The sequence below is a fragment of the Chamaea fasciata genome, unplaced genomic scaffold (genome assembly GCF_029207755.1).
Source record: "Chamaea fasciata isolate MVZ Bird 193981 ecotype frontalis unplaced genomic scaffold, bChaFas1.0.hap1 SCAF_3, whole genome shotgun sequence".
In the NCBI taxonomy this organism is placed as follows: Eukaryota; Metazoa; Chordata; class Aves; order Passeriformes; family Sylviidae; genus Chamaea; species Chamaea fasciata.
Window position 1 is genome coordinate 48,025,853 of NW_027094088.1, and position 16,460 is coordinate 48,042,312.

The 16,460-nt window shown below is 37.2% G+C and overlaps 1 protein-coding gene across 7 annotated transcripts in view; it reads right to left on the reverse strand.

The window, feature by feature from the left end:
* The window catches only part of STXBP5 (syntaxin binding protein 5), a 106,406-nt gene that overhangs the window by 77,789 nt on the left and 12,157 nt on the right, over positions 1-16,460 (reverse strand). For all 7 annotated transcript variants that reach the window (XM_066178892.1, XM_066178890.1, XM_066178887.1 and 4 more), the window contains exon 3: positions 176-257. In XM_066178892.1, the coding sequence (XP_066034989.1) occupies positions 176-257 (82 nt within the window). The remainder of the gene's footprint in view (positions 1-175; positions 258-16,460) is intronic.

Sequence of the window (16,460 nt, forward strand, 5' to 3'; positions counted from 1 at the left end):
GAGATAGTCAAGCATTTTCCAAAACTAAAATAGTTAATTTATTTATAATTGTTATTACAGTTTGCTATTTGTGCTACATCATTTATATCAGCTAATTTTAATGCTTGCTTAATGAAAAATTAAAGAAAATGTGCTCCATATCTTCGCTGAATTACACATAAATCATTTTACTAACCTCATTAATCAGGAACTGAAGTTGGATTACTGCAGCTCCACTGTCATGTTGACAGTAGCATTCAACTCCTGGCCGACCAAAGCTGGAATTGGTACTATTAAGGAATAATTGTTGCATGTAACAAACAAAACACACAGCATAACCAACATTTTCACTTTCATTAATAGCACATTCACACAGGCTAACATCCTGCTTCTAGCTAGTGCACTCACCATATCTAACCACACAGAGCTGAGTAGTTACCAAAACAGTAATTTATAAATGCCACAAAGTAACACAAATAATTAAAAGGCCTATAAATATAAAATATAAAAATAAAAAAGAAAAAATAAAAATTATGTATAGCTGCTTAACTTACAGAAATTTAAGGGATTCTTCAGCACTGAGAACTCGAAGAATAATGAAGCAGTTATTTTAACAATGTTAAATATTAGCATTAGAATTGAAGCTAATCTAAATAAGAATCATAAACAAATTTTTACATTTTTCAAATACCAAAGAATCTTTCTCTCCATTTAAACATTACTTAAAGATGAAAAGAGCTGAATAATGCAAGGCATCTTAAAAAAAAAATCTGCTGTAAGAGAGATGAGAAGATCAGCAGTCAAAATATGGAGGAGTCTATGGGAAATTATGTATAGTGTAAATTTGCAGGATCTCTGTATCAAGACTTCCTGGATTCACACCAGCTATGAGATAGCAAAAGCTTGCCCATTTTCACTCTCACACATAAATCAGTCCTTATCCTTCTATAATGAATATTGATAGAAGCAGCAGCAAAACAGATTTTTTCACTTCTCCATACTTTAATCATTTTTTAGTTGCAAACATTCTGTATTTTAAATGGGGTTATGCACCTGCTTCTGATACAAAATTAAGTTCTCCAACATCTAGGAGATTGAGCAGAAATAAGAGAGGAATTAAGCAAACTGGTCAGTATTTCATCATCATTGCATGCCCACGGTTTCTGGACTATAATCTGTCAGGGTTGAACACTTCTTGTTTTAAAGAAGCACTTTAGCTTTCGGAAGAAATTATTCCAAAGCTGTTTGCAAAAGAGAGACTATATGTACAATTTTTTTCCCACAGTATATGCTAAAAATTAATAAAACAGTACAATTCTCACCCATTCTGCAAGCTTTCCATTTACTGAGAAATTGCTGAACAAAACCAAAGCAGATAATACGTGCAGTCTTAAAAAACATGTGCATTCACAGTACAGACAGTTGAAAGGCTGAAAAGACTATTAGGCTGCATGCAAATCAAAACTCAAACACATCTCCTGCTCAGCCCCTAAGCTGGTAAAATAAAATGTAAGTAGAACAACAGCAGGGAAAAGTCTGCTTCAACACACTTCTATATTTTAGCTTTGAAACTTGAATCACATTCTTCTAGACTAATGAATCTGCGTAACATCCAGCTAAGTGGTGAGATATACACTAGACAGATGCTGAATAATCCACCAAACTTAATACCAGCTTTCTACCCCAAACCAAATCAGTAATTTAATTTTGTTCTGCTATGGAAGGACTTAAAGAGTCAGCAGGCCTCACCTGTTTTTTTGGTTTTGTTTTCCATTCTTATCGGTAAGTTTTTTTTACAAAGAAGTCATCTGTATTCCACTCACAGTTTATAGCTTAAAAAAAAAAAAAAAAAAAAAGAGCAGAGGGGCTGTTGTCCCCATAAACGATACCTTCCTACACAAACTCAGAATATTTTTAATGTAAAGTTGTTGCTTTTACATTAACTATGGATTGACTACACAAATGGCCAGATTGAAAAAGCCCACAAGGAATAACATTAGTTTCAGAGCTGATTGCCTTTGGCCTTGCTCATGCATCTGCATTCGCTTGAATTAATAATTATTTGTAGAAGTAGACAAAAACAATTTTCGAATGTGAAATTCAAATGCTTATAGAAATTGAATTTTAAAGCTTGTTTATCTGCACTGACACAGGTAGTTTTCTAATAAAAGATTTTCCAGCCCCTCCCCAGAACATTTTCTAACATAATTAAATGCAAAACTTGTTTGTAAACCCAGAGTTTATTTGGAACTGAGACTCTACAGATACCTTGCTTCAAAATAAGAGGAATATGACCCAGAAAAACCTAAGTCCATAGACTGCTTAAGTTACTTCTTCAAATTCTATTCCTCAGATGCTTTCTGCAAGCACTTCTGATGTTAATATTTCTGGAAGCACTCTTATAACTAGTCAGTAAAAATTTCATTATTAAGAATATTTCAATGCTTCCTTAAACAAAAAATTTTTCCATATTTTCCAGGACACCTGAACCATTTTTTCCAGAAATCAGTAAATATGCAGCACTGGGAGTTGGATTACACAAGTTTTAAATATTCAGAGCAAATCTCTCTTCGACAAATTAGTGGAAACATCACACCTAGATGTGAAAATAGTTTGGCCTCTTCTATACTGCTTGTTGTCATTAAAAAAAAAAAAAAAGTCCTTGCAGCTAGTCTTACTTAGTTCCTTTACTCAAGGACTATGTCATCTTCACTTTTTCACCTAGTAGCTAAAATTATTCTTCTCAACTCAAATTAATATCATCCTCCTAACCAGCATTAATCTTCTTTTCTAAAGCAATGTAAAGCTTCCCAGTTTTGTGGGGTAAGCTGAATTGAAAAAGCACGTCACAAAGGCTGACTGTAGAAGGATAATACATGCCTGTTTAGTACATGTGAAGATTTTCTCAACCACACAAAACAGGCAGCAGTCCAGGGAATGCAGTACGCCCAAATCCACTGCACTTCTGTATGTGTGCTTTAGGCAAGAGAGCTCACTGTACTAAGCAGTGATCATCTACTACATTGTCGTTCCCAAAACAGGCAAAAATTATAATGAATAATGACAAGATGAGCAAAGCATTTTAATTTTGTAGACAGGAAAAACTCTCTGCCAAAGACCTAGGGTAGCTCTAGAGGAAATACTCTGCTCGGAGCAGTTTTCTAATCAAAGACCCATCCCTCCTCCTCCAATTCCAAGCAGTTCTACTACTTCATTCTACTATTCCTGCTTCATCCACGATTCCAAATATTAACAAACTGGATAAATTAATAGCTTCTAAGCTGTACCTTTGGATATTGCTTCCATGTTCCCCACTGCCATTTGGAAATTAACCCAGGAAAACACTAGTATTTCATTGTCTTCATTGAATATTTTTGAGAAAACAAGATACAACAGCTGTGCCTGAGAGAAGAAAAAGATAACATGTTCATGTCCTGGCATTAGTGCTCATTTTCAAAACTGCTAGAAGTGCAGGTAATACACAGGGAAATCACAGTATGACCTTAATTTAATATCACACAGAACTAAATTCACTTTAATTTATGAGAAAAAGCAACATTTCCAAAAGATATTTTTTCAAACAAGCTTCAGACCTAAGCTTACACTTCAAGCATGTCATTTAGCAATATGCAAGCTGTCTCCTCAAAATACTTTTATATTTATAGCTTAGCTACATAGTAGTAACTCAGTGCACATCTGCCCTTAGAAATCACATTTGAAAGAGAAAATTAATTCCAGAATGTTTATGAAAGTCAGTGAAGACCAGTCTTTTTTTTTTTTAATTCTTTAGTTACTCTAAGTACACCTAGGGACTACTGGAGCATTCTTCACCTGTGGTTGACCCATCTGACATACAAGACAGTCCAAAATCTGTAGCTATCAATTCAACTCTAAGCATAAGGCAGTCATCAAAAAATCATAGAATCATTTAGATTTAAAAACACCTCTAAGTTAATCAAGTCCAACCTTTGACCAATCACCACCTTATCAACTAGAGTACGGCACTAAGTGCCATGTCCAGTCTTTTCCTGAACACTTCCAGGGATGGTGACTCCACCACCTCCCTGGGCAGTCCAATCCAATGTTTAACAACCTTCTCCATGACAGAATTCTTCCTGATATCCAAACTAAACCTCCCCTGGCACAGCCTGAGGTTATGTTCTCTTGTCCTGTCATCAGTTGTTTGGGAGAAGAGGCCAACCCCCATCTGGCTACAGCCTCCTTCCAGGCAGTGGTAGAGTGGTAGGGTCTCCCCTGAGCCTCCTTTTCTCCAGTCTAAACACTCCCAGCTACCTCAGCTGCCCCCTGTAGGACTTGTACTCCAGACCCTTCACCAGCTCCACTGCCATTCTCTGGACATGCTCCAGCAGCACCTCAGTGCCCTTGTCGTGAGGGGCCCAGAACTGGACACAGCAGTCAAGGTGTGCCCTCATCAGTGCTGGGTACAGGGCGACAATTCTTTCCCTGGTCCTGCTGGCCACACTGTTCCTGATACAGGCCAGGATGCCACTGGCCTTCCTGGCCACAGCTGGCTGATGTTCAGTCGGCTGTCAAAAAGCACCTTCAGGTCCTTTTCCAGACACTTTTCCCCAAGCCTTCAGCATCACATGGGGCTGTTGTGATTAAAGAGTAGGCCCTGGCACTTAGCCTTGTTGAACCTTATAGCACTGGCCTCAGTACACCAATTCAGCCTGTCCTGGTCCCTCTGCAGAGCCTTCCCACCCTCCGCCAGATCAACATTCCCATCCAACTTAGTGTCATCTGCAAACTTACTGAGTGAGGCTGCACTCAATCCCCCCCACCCTGATCATGAATAAAGATATTAAACAGAACTGGCCACAGCACTGAGCCCTGAGCACTTGTGGCTGAACACCAACTCGATACCACACCATTCACCACCAGCCTCTAGTCTGGCCATCCAGGCAGTTTTTAACCCAACAAAGAGTACACCTGTCCAACCCACAGGCAGCCTGTTTCTCCAGAAGAATGCTATGGGAAAGAGTGTCAAATAAAGTCCAGGCAGAAACCATCCATAGCCTTGCCCCTCACGCATGAGGTAAGTCACCCAGTCTCCTAAACCCATGCTAGCTGGGCCTGACCCCTTGGCTCTCCTGTAAGAGCCACGTGATCATGCTCAAGATAACCTGTTCCATAGCCTTCCTGGACAGCAAGGTCAGGTTAACAGGCCTGTAGTTCTCCAGATCCTTCTTCCAGTCCACCTTGTGGATGGATACCATATTGGCCAACCTCCAGTCACCCTTCCTGGGTAGCCAGGACTGATGACAAATGATGGAGAGCAGCTTTGTGAGCTCTTCCACCAGCTCTCTCAGTACACTTGGATGAATCCCATCCAGACCCATAGCCTTATGAGTGATGAAACAGCTCAGCAGGTCACTAACTATTTCCTCCTGGATTACAGGAGGTCTATTCTGCTTCCTGGCCCTGCTTTTCAGATCGGGGGGCTGGTTACCCTGAGGTATACAAAAATCAATGTTAGATCCTATTACAAATGTCATAGTAGTTTAGCAGGGTATAGTGAACTGTTACTGCTGTTTGCTATTGCAGCTTGACAACTTCCAGTGAAGCAGTGACTAAACAACTTACTGGAAGCTGAGTTTCTCGGCTCCCAAATCGGCTACCAAAAATGTTCATTCCTACATAAGTAGAGATCAGCTTCCTTAAGTATTCACTTTGTTTATAGAACAATGCTCAGCTCCTTTAAACACTAGAAGCCAAACGATTCCATGTTAACTTGTAAAGAAAATCTCAGACTGATAAGAGTAGAATAGAGTTCTGTTTTGAAAAATACCAAAATCTATAGATCTCAGCAAAAGTTTGTTAACTGTTTTTTGTATAAAGGTAGGTGTAGCAGTTTTAAAGCACAAACCCAGCCTTTTTTTGCCTCAACCTGCATGAGTTTTGTATTTTAAAATTAAACAGTGCCTGAACTAGTTTGCATGTAAATTGATAGGGAACAGCTAGGGAGCAGTAACTTAAGTACAATCCACTTTTTAACAACAGACAGAGGTCAAAGCACTTCTTAAACTTCAAAGTTGCTTACATAAATATACACAAATACAGCATTTCCCAATCAGCTATAAAAAGTGCCAGCAAATTTTCTGTAAAGGCTGTATTTGGTAGAATTTTCTCAGAGCTGCCAATGAGAGGCAATCGTTCATCGGAACAAGATGTAATCGAGCAGTACAAATGCAAACAGGATAAAAAAAAAATCCAAAAAACCATGATTTAAAATTAGACAAGACACAAGATTGGTTTTAATGATAAGTTTCTATATGCACAATTCACAGATGGCAAAGCATGCTATTAAATGAAGAGGTAAAAACATCAATTTAGACCAAACAAGAAAAAAACTAAAAAGGCTACAGGCTTTCCTTGATTTTACTCACTTAGACTAAAGGAGTACAACCTGTTCAGAAAGCAAAGACCTCTATTTCAGCACTGACAATACAAAGAAGGTGACTAATCCAGTACTTTTTCTGGGTGGGATGGAAGAGAAGGAGAACAGTAGAACACAAGGATAGGAAACTCTTACAAATACTGGTTTTTACAACTACACAAGATGCACCAAAATGGGTGGTAACTGCTTATTCAGTAAAGTTTTTCCAAAGACTACATACATAAGAGTAAATCCAGGAAATAATTACATATTTTTGAAGAACTTCATCAAAACTCAGAAGTAAAACCTTTGCATTCTGTTGCATGCTTCTAAGTCCTGCTCACCTGTTACCCATTAAATCCACTTTAGTTTCCAAGTCAAATTTCAACATGCTATTACATACTATATCAAAATAATTAATCAGGCATTTCCTCTTTACATGCATAGCTTCTTGGCCAAGAATAAAGGCAGAGGCATTCTATGCTCCTAGAACTGATGTATACTTCGAATAAGAATGATGTCTCTTTCCAGAGTCCAGAGATTTTGTACAAACATTGCCAAGAGCAGCATTAACAAGTGTAATGTTCTAGAACTAGATGCTAAGTGAATTCATATACTTATTTAATTTAGCTTACAAAAGCATAAATAACCTGGGATATTATCTAATAAAATGACAATTTAACATTTTCCAAGAACATAGCTAATCCTTGCCCAACCAATTATTGTCTGCCAACACCTATTTCTGACTGTAAAGCATTCTGCTATGTCTAGAAATCTGTCTTCATTCACAGAGCATAATCTGAAATAGTTTCCTTAACTCTTTGACAAGAAAATTCTCTTCAGTTATTTCCAAGTCACCAACCACCAGATAGAAGTGACAAAAGACCAACTGTAATCACCAGTCATTCCATCTCAACTTTGCTCACAACAAGCCTGTTCTCCAATCTCCTCCCCACAAACTTCTTAGCAGTGAGTGTAGTCGCCTGAGCCAATTTTACTTGTACCTCACTAACCCTTTACACCATTACGGGGTTATTTAGAATAAGACCTATTTAGACCACTGTTTAGGATAACCTCACAGGTACTGTTACCACTCTTCATGCAGCCACTTTTACTCACTTCCTTTGATAAAAGGCAGCAGAAAAAGCAGGTGACCTAGGCATAGGAAGAAGTCTTAAAGAAGATCTCAAATTAAAATAAAAGTTGGTCATGTCTAAGAATTTCTTCCCCAGACTTTGCTGTAGTTTTTCTATCAGTACTGGTATCAGCTCCTTCCTTTGGACACAGCCATTTAACATGCAACTTGTGGATAAGGTTTAATCTATCCTTCTACTTCCCACACCATTTTGCATCATACTAATGACGGAAATAACCTCCTCTTCAAACACCCTTCTGAAGTTTAATCACTGTAAGTTTTACCAATGTAGTGATGCACGTATATCACGTTTCTGCTTACACAGCTTTTTGAAGCAGTTACCAGCAAAGTCATTTGTAGAAGGACTAAGTGGTCAAGCATTAGAAGTACCAGCACTTACATGGCATAGGCAAAATGGATAAACTTAGATCCCAAATCCAGGTGGCAGGTACAAGTTTACCTCTTCTGTCTATACCACATTGATATGACAATCTGTCCCCAGAATCATAGCAGTCACAAGCTGAAAGATCATCCAAAAACCCCACAAGATGTTCACAGGCACAGCATCACAAAAAGCTGCTACTGCTTTTTAAGTATTTCAGCTAGCAGTCTCTAAACCCGAGTAATTCAAGCAAAATGGAACAAATAGGTCTTGGGACAAAGTTCCCCTTGTCTGCTCAAAACAGAAGTAGAGGCTTCTTAAATATTCTCATTCAAACGATACTAAAAAATTGTTAAAATTAGCCTCTAGTGTGAGCAATCACAGATATCCTTTAAGTGCTATTTTAAGTATTTTGTAACACTAAGGCAGTGTTTTCCACTTTATCTTACCTTAAGCCACCTCCTCAGGTTCCACATCAGCATAATTTTTAGTTTTACATATCACCAAAGGTTTCAGAAACTTACTATTCCACTACTATCAAAACAGTAGTGACCATTTTATAGGTTTGCTCAAAATTACCACCACAAATGAAAAACAAGGTACAAATCCAACAATTCAGTAGATGGCACTATTCCACAAAAATCAAGAGAGGAAACTATGTCCTTGCATAAACAAGGGGTACCATGGAGCTAGAACTCTTATTTTACATATGCAAAACCAATACTCGCCCAGTAGAGTGTCTAGCATTTTTTCATACTCTTCATGGAACATGGAAAAATACATGCCAAAACATTAAAAGAAATTACTGCTTTGTGGAAATATACTTAGCTATTTTGTTGAGGTATTTCTGCTATTACACAGAGTTTCACTTTACACCACAAAAATAGCTGCATACCAGTGTTGCATAAAGTAATATTTTCATGGTTTGTATTTACCAGAAATGCAACTTGACACACACTATTAAAAGGTTGACATTGTCCCTAGAAGTTGTTATGCAACCTTAATTCACATCTCTTCAAATGCATGATGGTAATTTACTTTTAAGTTAATGCACTAGCTCAACATCAATTGCAAATGTTTTGCGTTAGTCAGCCTAATTTTTTTTAAGTGTCAAAAAGATAAGCGGTCACTAACAAAAACCTAAATTGCCAGATTAAAAATTGGCATTAAAACATGTGTCTTCAATATTATTAAGTTGTAAAGCATAGCCTTAAAAAAAAACCTCTACCCATTCCATCTTAACTCTCAAAATTTGTTGCAGATGCCGAATTAGATCCTGTAGTTTGCCTCTTTCTCAGTGTACTTGAGGACTTCAGATGGGTTCCCTCCTTAGCGTCAAGAAACACACCACTGGACAGTCCTCAGGAGTCCCCACAGGAGTATAAAAAGAAGCTACTGTTTTGCACAAGCTGTGAGTTTCAGAAACCCAAGGGTTTTTCTTACCACTTGGAAGGGGATAATTCCAACAGTGCTGTGAGATTTCCAAATATCCAAGGTCCACTTTAAGACCACACAAGATGGAAAACAGATCAACAGAAAAAGCACAGTCCAAGGTACTTCTCCTATACTTGTTTCCTGCAGTTTTTCCTAGTAGGCACTTTAACTATGAGATGGAGGGAAGGTATTACCTTGCAACTGTAGCCCCAGTGAGTTTTTTTTTTCTGATACTTTAGAGAATCTCCCCATCTCTTATTCGCTTTACTTCCAGTGCCTGTCAGATTCCAAGTGATGTCTGATACTTCTGGCAGTGCTTATCTACCCTGCTATTACAAGAATGTTTGGTTTACTAGCAGAGCAAACAAATAATCTGGGTCTGAAGAGCTATTTCAATCAACTTTGATAGAAGGGGAAGAAGTCTTCAGACAACGCTTTGCCATAAATCTAATGAAAATATGAAGCTGAAAAGAGGGGAGAAAGGAAGCTGGAAAGAGGGGGAAAAACACAGATTAGGCCCATATCCCATCCAAAGCAAAACCTCAAAGTCCTAAAATACAGGCTCTGTGTAGTCACAGGAAGCATTTCAAGAGTTACAACGCACATGTAATAGCACTACAAGACTGAGTCATATGGCAGCAAGTTTCACAGTGAAAATGTCTGCCTTTCCTCTAGATAAAAGTATCCAAAATAACATATATATATATATATATTACAACTCACTTCACATAACTGAAACCATTTCAGTTCCAAGGGAACTTGAGGAAGTGCCATATATAGCAAATTGTTGTTTCAAGCACCTCAAAGACACAGAGGGGCTATTTATGCTGCTCAGAACTTCCAAGATTCTTCCACAATCCTGCAACTTAACAGAAATATCTACCAGTATTTTAGCATCAATAAGACAGTCAAGAAAAAAATACAAGCACTGAAGGTTTATTGTTAGATCTCTGATTTAATTGGAGCAATGAAACGTTCAGGGGTTTGGGGTTGTAAAGAAACTTGAGCATTTATGTATACTTCCCACATACTAAAGGAAAAGCTGCAGAAAAACTAGAGGTTTTCCTCTCCACATGGCACTTCCATCACCTTCACTACCACCCTGCTCCCCAAATGCCAAGAGAATGCATTCACATTTCCACTGTTCCTCTCACTTTTTTTACCATGGTAAAGAGAAGGCAATGTAAAGAAGAAGTCTGCACGAAGATATGCTTGAAGAAAAACACAGCCAGATTCCTCAGAATTATTACCTACAACATGACTGTAGGTGAAGTACAAAACTAAGGAAGTTTGAACTCTTTTTTAAGCAATTTGGTTCCCACTGGAATCTTCAGCAACACATTTGCACAAGCACCACTTACAAGAAAGTGAAATGGTTGCTGTTTAGTTAAATGAGAAAACCTACCAATTATGCATATTCCAAAAAAGTAACCTCAATCATCACCACTAGTCACAGTACTACTCCATAAAGGAAAAAACAGAGAGAGACAGAAAAAGAAAAAAAAAGTCACTTGCTGTTTGAGGCAGACTATCACCACAGTCCAGAGCTTTACTAAGGTTTTAATGCTAAACCCTGAAGTTACAGATGTCAAATAGACAGCGTTTTCTACCTTCTCTATAGAAGTTTCCAGCTGTGAAAAAGGGCACTCCAGAAATGCCATAACATGAAAATATCCAAGGGCTCAGACAAAAGAAAAGCATTTTCTGGAACTAGACTCTTCATCCCACCTCAAGATAGTTTCTAAGCACCAAATCCAGATCATTAAAATAAATGTGGCATTGTACCCCATCAATTCAGAACTGCTTTGAGTCAGAACCTGCTTTTATGCAGTGTAGTTCAGTGTTTAATGTTTTTTGGTTAAATACTTGGTTTAATGTTTTGAGGGTCAGATAGCTTTTTCTACTCAGCAACAGAGAAAATGAAATCAATTCATTTTGGAAGTTCACTTCTATTACACCTTCCATCAAAAATCCAAGAGGAAAACAGACATAATTGACAGCCAAGTACAACTCCCTAGAAGCTGTAAACTGTGGAAGTTTTGTGTATGCTCTGCGTGGTGAGGAATAAAAAGCACATGAGGGTCAAATATAAGCTGGAACAGTAAACATCTGAGCTGATATGTGACAAGAGAAGTCACCTGTGGTGCTCATCAAACATTTACCAGGGGAAAAAAAAAACCATGGGGGAACACTACTGTTTCCAAGATTTCACTAGAAAAGTTTGAAGACAATAAATACTACCTTTACAAGGTACTGTTTAAAGTTTATTTCTTCTTTCAAATGTCAGCATAGCAGAATAACAATGAAACAGTAACAATTAATCCCATTGTATATTTACAGTGGCCAATAACTCTGTGTAAATTAAAAAAAAAAATTAAAAAAATCAAGAAGAGCATTAGACTTCCTGATGGTAAAGAACTCCACTAGAACAAAATTCAAGTCAAGTATGTATTAAGAGAAAAAGCTAAGGAACCTTTTCTGGCTAACTGCATGGATATTCACTTTAGTTCTTTGAAGCATTACAAATCTGAAAGTGTTTCGCTTGCAAAGCATCCCTACTTCTTTCGCAACAAAGGACTATAAAAATTCCCAATTGACACATTAAGCACTGCAACCTGAAGTCTGATTACTACTCATTTTTCCCTCACACACTCAGTCTGCTCAGCTTTCTAAACTTGGTGAGTCTGCAGAGAACTAGTAATCTTCAAATTCATTGTTAGGTACAAGACCCCCGAGTCAGGACAAAAATATTTCAACACAATCAAGCCTTACCCCTCTTCGCAAAACACATCCATGCACAAACTTTATCCTCTTGAAGAGAGGAAAGAGGAAAGAGTTAAATCATTCACCCCAGATCATTAGAGGCATATGATAGTTACATTCCTGGAAACTATTCATGAACAAGGGCTACAATTAATTCTACTAAAAAAAAGCACTATACTATAAAGCACACCTGAAAAACTAAGATAAGTATTTTTTAAGAATTATTTTCTGAGAAAAAGAAACCAGTCACATAGAGACGCTGAAAAGTTTAAAGATAAGATTACAAAGAAAAAGTAGAAATTTCCATTACCCAACAATTTCTAATAAGACAAAACAGCAACTACAAAAGAAACAATATAATCTCCTTGAATAGAAATGAAGAAAGAACGTTAATTAGCGGCCTGTTGCAAAAATCCAGGATGAAACCTATTTTACTAAAAAACCACTGTGATAGACTGATACGTGTGTTCCAGTCAAGCATAAAGAAAATTAGTACATTGAATGGCATTTATTACTAGCCGTTAAAAAAAAAGAAAAAAAAAGAAAAAGAAAAAGAAAAGGAGAAGAAGAAGAAGAAAGGCAACCAGAGATCTAATATACCAAATAATAGCTGTGAGCAGTAATGAACTACTAAGATACTTTAGACTACTAAATATGCTTAAAAGTTCTTGTTAGGAGCTGAAAATGATACATTTATAGTAGTTCAGCATCATTCATACAGAATGCACTTACACTGATCATCTTCATATATTCCATTAAAACACTAAAACAACACTAAAAACAAGTATGCACAACTGAGTTTAATGTCATCATAAGTGAACTTCCCCCAAATTAACTACAGTTTTATAATTTCCAGTTATTGTCCATACTATAGCAAATAAAGACAGGTAGAGAATCCTCTATTATTCTGAAACTTTTAGGGGGGTATTTTTGTAGAACGAACTATGTGGGAAAAGCTTTCAAACTCAGCTGATATGTGTCAGACAAGTGAAACATGCTGACATATTTCAAACTGTGCTTTTAAATATTTTACCTGCATTGCAATCAAAGTCTGGATAATTTAGGCGTGACAAGAAATATAATTTCAGAAATATTTTGCAAGAACAGTCTCTTTGTATGGTTTTTCTACAGCAAGTGAGATTATATTCCTAGAAATGCCAGTCTGTTACTCTGCATGTGACAACAGCAAGCATTAGCAGTATCTTCTTTGTCAAATTGGTTACAATTACTCTGGTAGCAGACTGTGAGGGCTGAGGAATGACACATAGTATTTCTCCTTTAAAACTTACTCAAGGGCATTGTTTTCTGCACTTGCCCAGCACTGTGTTCTCATTGCAACAGTAACTTCCTCTGCAGACTAAAAACTGAAGGCAGAGAACATTCTCAGATCACAGCCTGATCATCACACCCCCGTCAGCACAACAGCGTCCTTGATAAACTCACCACCATACCACTTCAACAGTCTTGGCATATTACTTTTTACCACATCATCAATACATTTTCATCAACTGTTCAGGCATCTCAATTTTTAGCTTTAGTAGCAAAGACGTTTCCTTACTAACAAACCAGAAAAGTTAAGAAAATTATAAGTTATGTCCAAAAAATAACAATATGTAGTACTGAGCTGAAATGAAGACATGCTTCTAGATATATGCTATGATACCAAACTGCAGTTTCTAAAAATTTTGAAACCAAACTTCACTATCAGCATTATCCGATGTGCTACTGCTCTCACTGGGAAATGCCAACAGGAAGAATAATCCAGAACACCATTTATTTGATCTGGAAATTATTGACAGAGTATTCATATGGAAAAAAATACTTTAAACTGCCAGAGTTCAAAAGGAGTTTTTGTCCTTTGCTACTCAGGAAAGAAACAGCATTGTAGAAGTTAACTCCTGCTGCCTCTCCTCTAAAATATGTATAAATTAAATTATGTCCTTTTTTTTACTAATCCTTTGCCTATTAACATAATTAGGACTATATTCACAATACTTCCATGGACCAGGTCTGTAAGAAAACAGGTATAACAGTCACATCCTAAGCAGTCACATATACTGGGGGTAATGGGAAAAAAACTTGGACCTATACCTTTGTTGAGGTTTTTTAAACTAAAGATAGAGAAGTACAAAACTTTAAGGAAATGGTAGTATTCTTTGTCAGCGGCTGCTACTTGAACTCTATTTCCTTTGACCACAGCCCTTATGGAAGCACGGGGACATTACTAACAAGCAATTACTAACATTGCTTTCGACACATCGGCTACCTGATCTCTCCCCTTCCCCATTAGTAACTCATCAGGATTTCTTTCTAAAAGGCTAAATTTCCCACCGTATTATTTTAAAGAATGAGGGGATATTCAGCATGCCAGGTTTTCTTTTTGTTTTGTTTTTGTGAGGTTTTGTTTTGTTTTGGTTGGTTGGTTATTTGTGTGCGTGACTTTGCTTTTCATCTGACATTTAGGGGTGGCTGTGGAGGTAACCTTACTGCATCAGTTTACACAGATTTGAAACACATATAAAAGGGAACCCCAGGCAAGTTATTGTTTTGCAGCCCATTCTCCATATTAATAAGCATCACTAAAGCCTAGTAACTGCACCTCTAACATCAACATTACAAAGTCCAGTTAAGAATGTTTTTCAACTGTGAAGACGAACATCTGCTCTGTTTAACAAGGTAGTATGACTGGATAGACCATATGCTAAGGCATGCTAATACTATCAATTGAGTGATCACAATTAAGTGATCACAAAACCCCCTAGTATTCCATCTTTCCCGCTAACTAGCAAGTTGGAAAATGCAAATACATTTTGTCCATCTCCTGCTACTGACTAGGAATCATTGTTACTAGTTAGGAAAGAGGGAGGGCCTATAGTAGAAACTGTTATCAAAAACATCGGACACAAACTGGATTACCTTTTTAATTGGCTACTTTTGAAGTGTTACATTTATCTTTATTAGGTGAACCAAAAATCTAATATGGTTACTTGTACACATACAGAGTACAAGCCAAACAGCAGCTTCAAGAGGCTATAGAATAGAATACAAACCCCTGCTTAAATAATATGAATCACACAAAATATATTAAAAAAAAAAAAATAGCTCATTAAGCAGAAGTACAAACACGTTAGCTCCTTTGGATCCGCTCCTTCTCTTTAGTTCCCTGGCTTACAAAGTTCCAAAGTTAAACTCCTGTGGAGCTCACGTGAGAAAATAAAGCAGGAAATGACAATTAATTCTTGGAGAATCCATGAGAAATACCTCAGAAAAGGGTGAGTTTGATCTACAGCCTTCTTGGTGGAGAACCTAACCACCACTCTCCACCAGCACTGCCTGTAAGAGCACTGTGTGGTTTGAGTGGGATGGGATAAAGACTTACTGTGAACATGGAAGCAGTGGCCAATGCTATTATATTACGTCAATTCTAGAAAAAAATTAAGCTGCAGTTTTCCTAAACATAAATCAGGTTTTGTTACTACCTTTTTAAAGGTGTTTATGAAACAAAATCCCAGACATTTAGCAAAATTGGCAAATCAAGTAGCCTTGAATTATTTCTATCAAGCTGTAAACCTCTCTCTGTACGACAGCAATAAAACAACTGTTTGGCAAACTGCAACACTTCGGGCTGCCCTTCTTCAAGTATTACAAGATCTGCACCATTATTATTACAAAAACTTCTGGTTTTATGTTTTGACAAAACCATCTGGACACAATCCTGAGTCATGTTCTCTAGCAGGGTCTGTTTGAGCACGGGGGATGCACTAGATGACCTTGAGTGGTCACATCCAACTTTACCCATTCCGTGAACCTAGTATTCCTTAAAAGCACTTTGTTTGCTATACTTGCAGACACACACTTTTAGTTTCACCTACTTTCACTATTCTTGGCACTCGAAATAAAATTCAAAGCAAAGAGAAACCTCTAAGTAATAGAAAGATTTAAAAAAATCTCAAATCTTTCAAGTAAAAATCAGTAAGATTAGAACTACTTAATCTTAGTATTAAGAATACTAAGACTATGGATGGAAGACTATGCAGGACCTACTCCTGATATTCAAAAACTATTTTTACTAATACAGTATTAAAATCCATCTTATATCAGGAATTGATATAGTTGCCTCAATACAAGCACTATCAATAACTAGATTTCTCGTTTAAGCAAAGCTTAGGGATTCAAAATACACTGAATCATTGCCAAAAGTGATTAAGTTGAAGTAAGTAGTACACAGACCAAGGACGTCATCCAGTTGCGCAGATCTCAACACAAAGCCAGTTTTAGAATTTCTTAAAAGGAGAGATTTTTAAGTGGACTACAAAATGGTTCTCACCTGCATCAATCTTAAACTGAACATTAATGTGCCAGAACTAAAC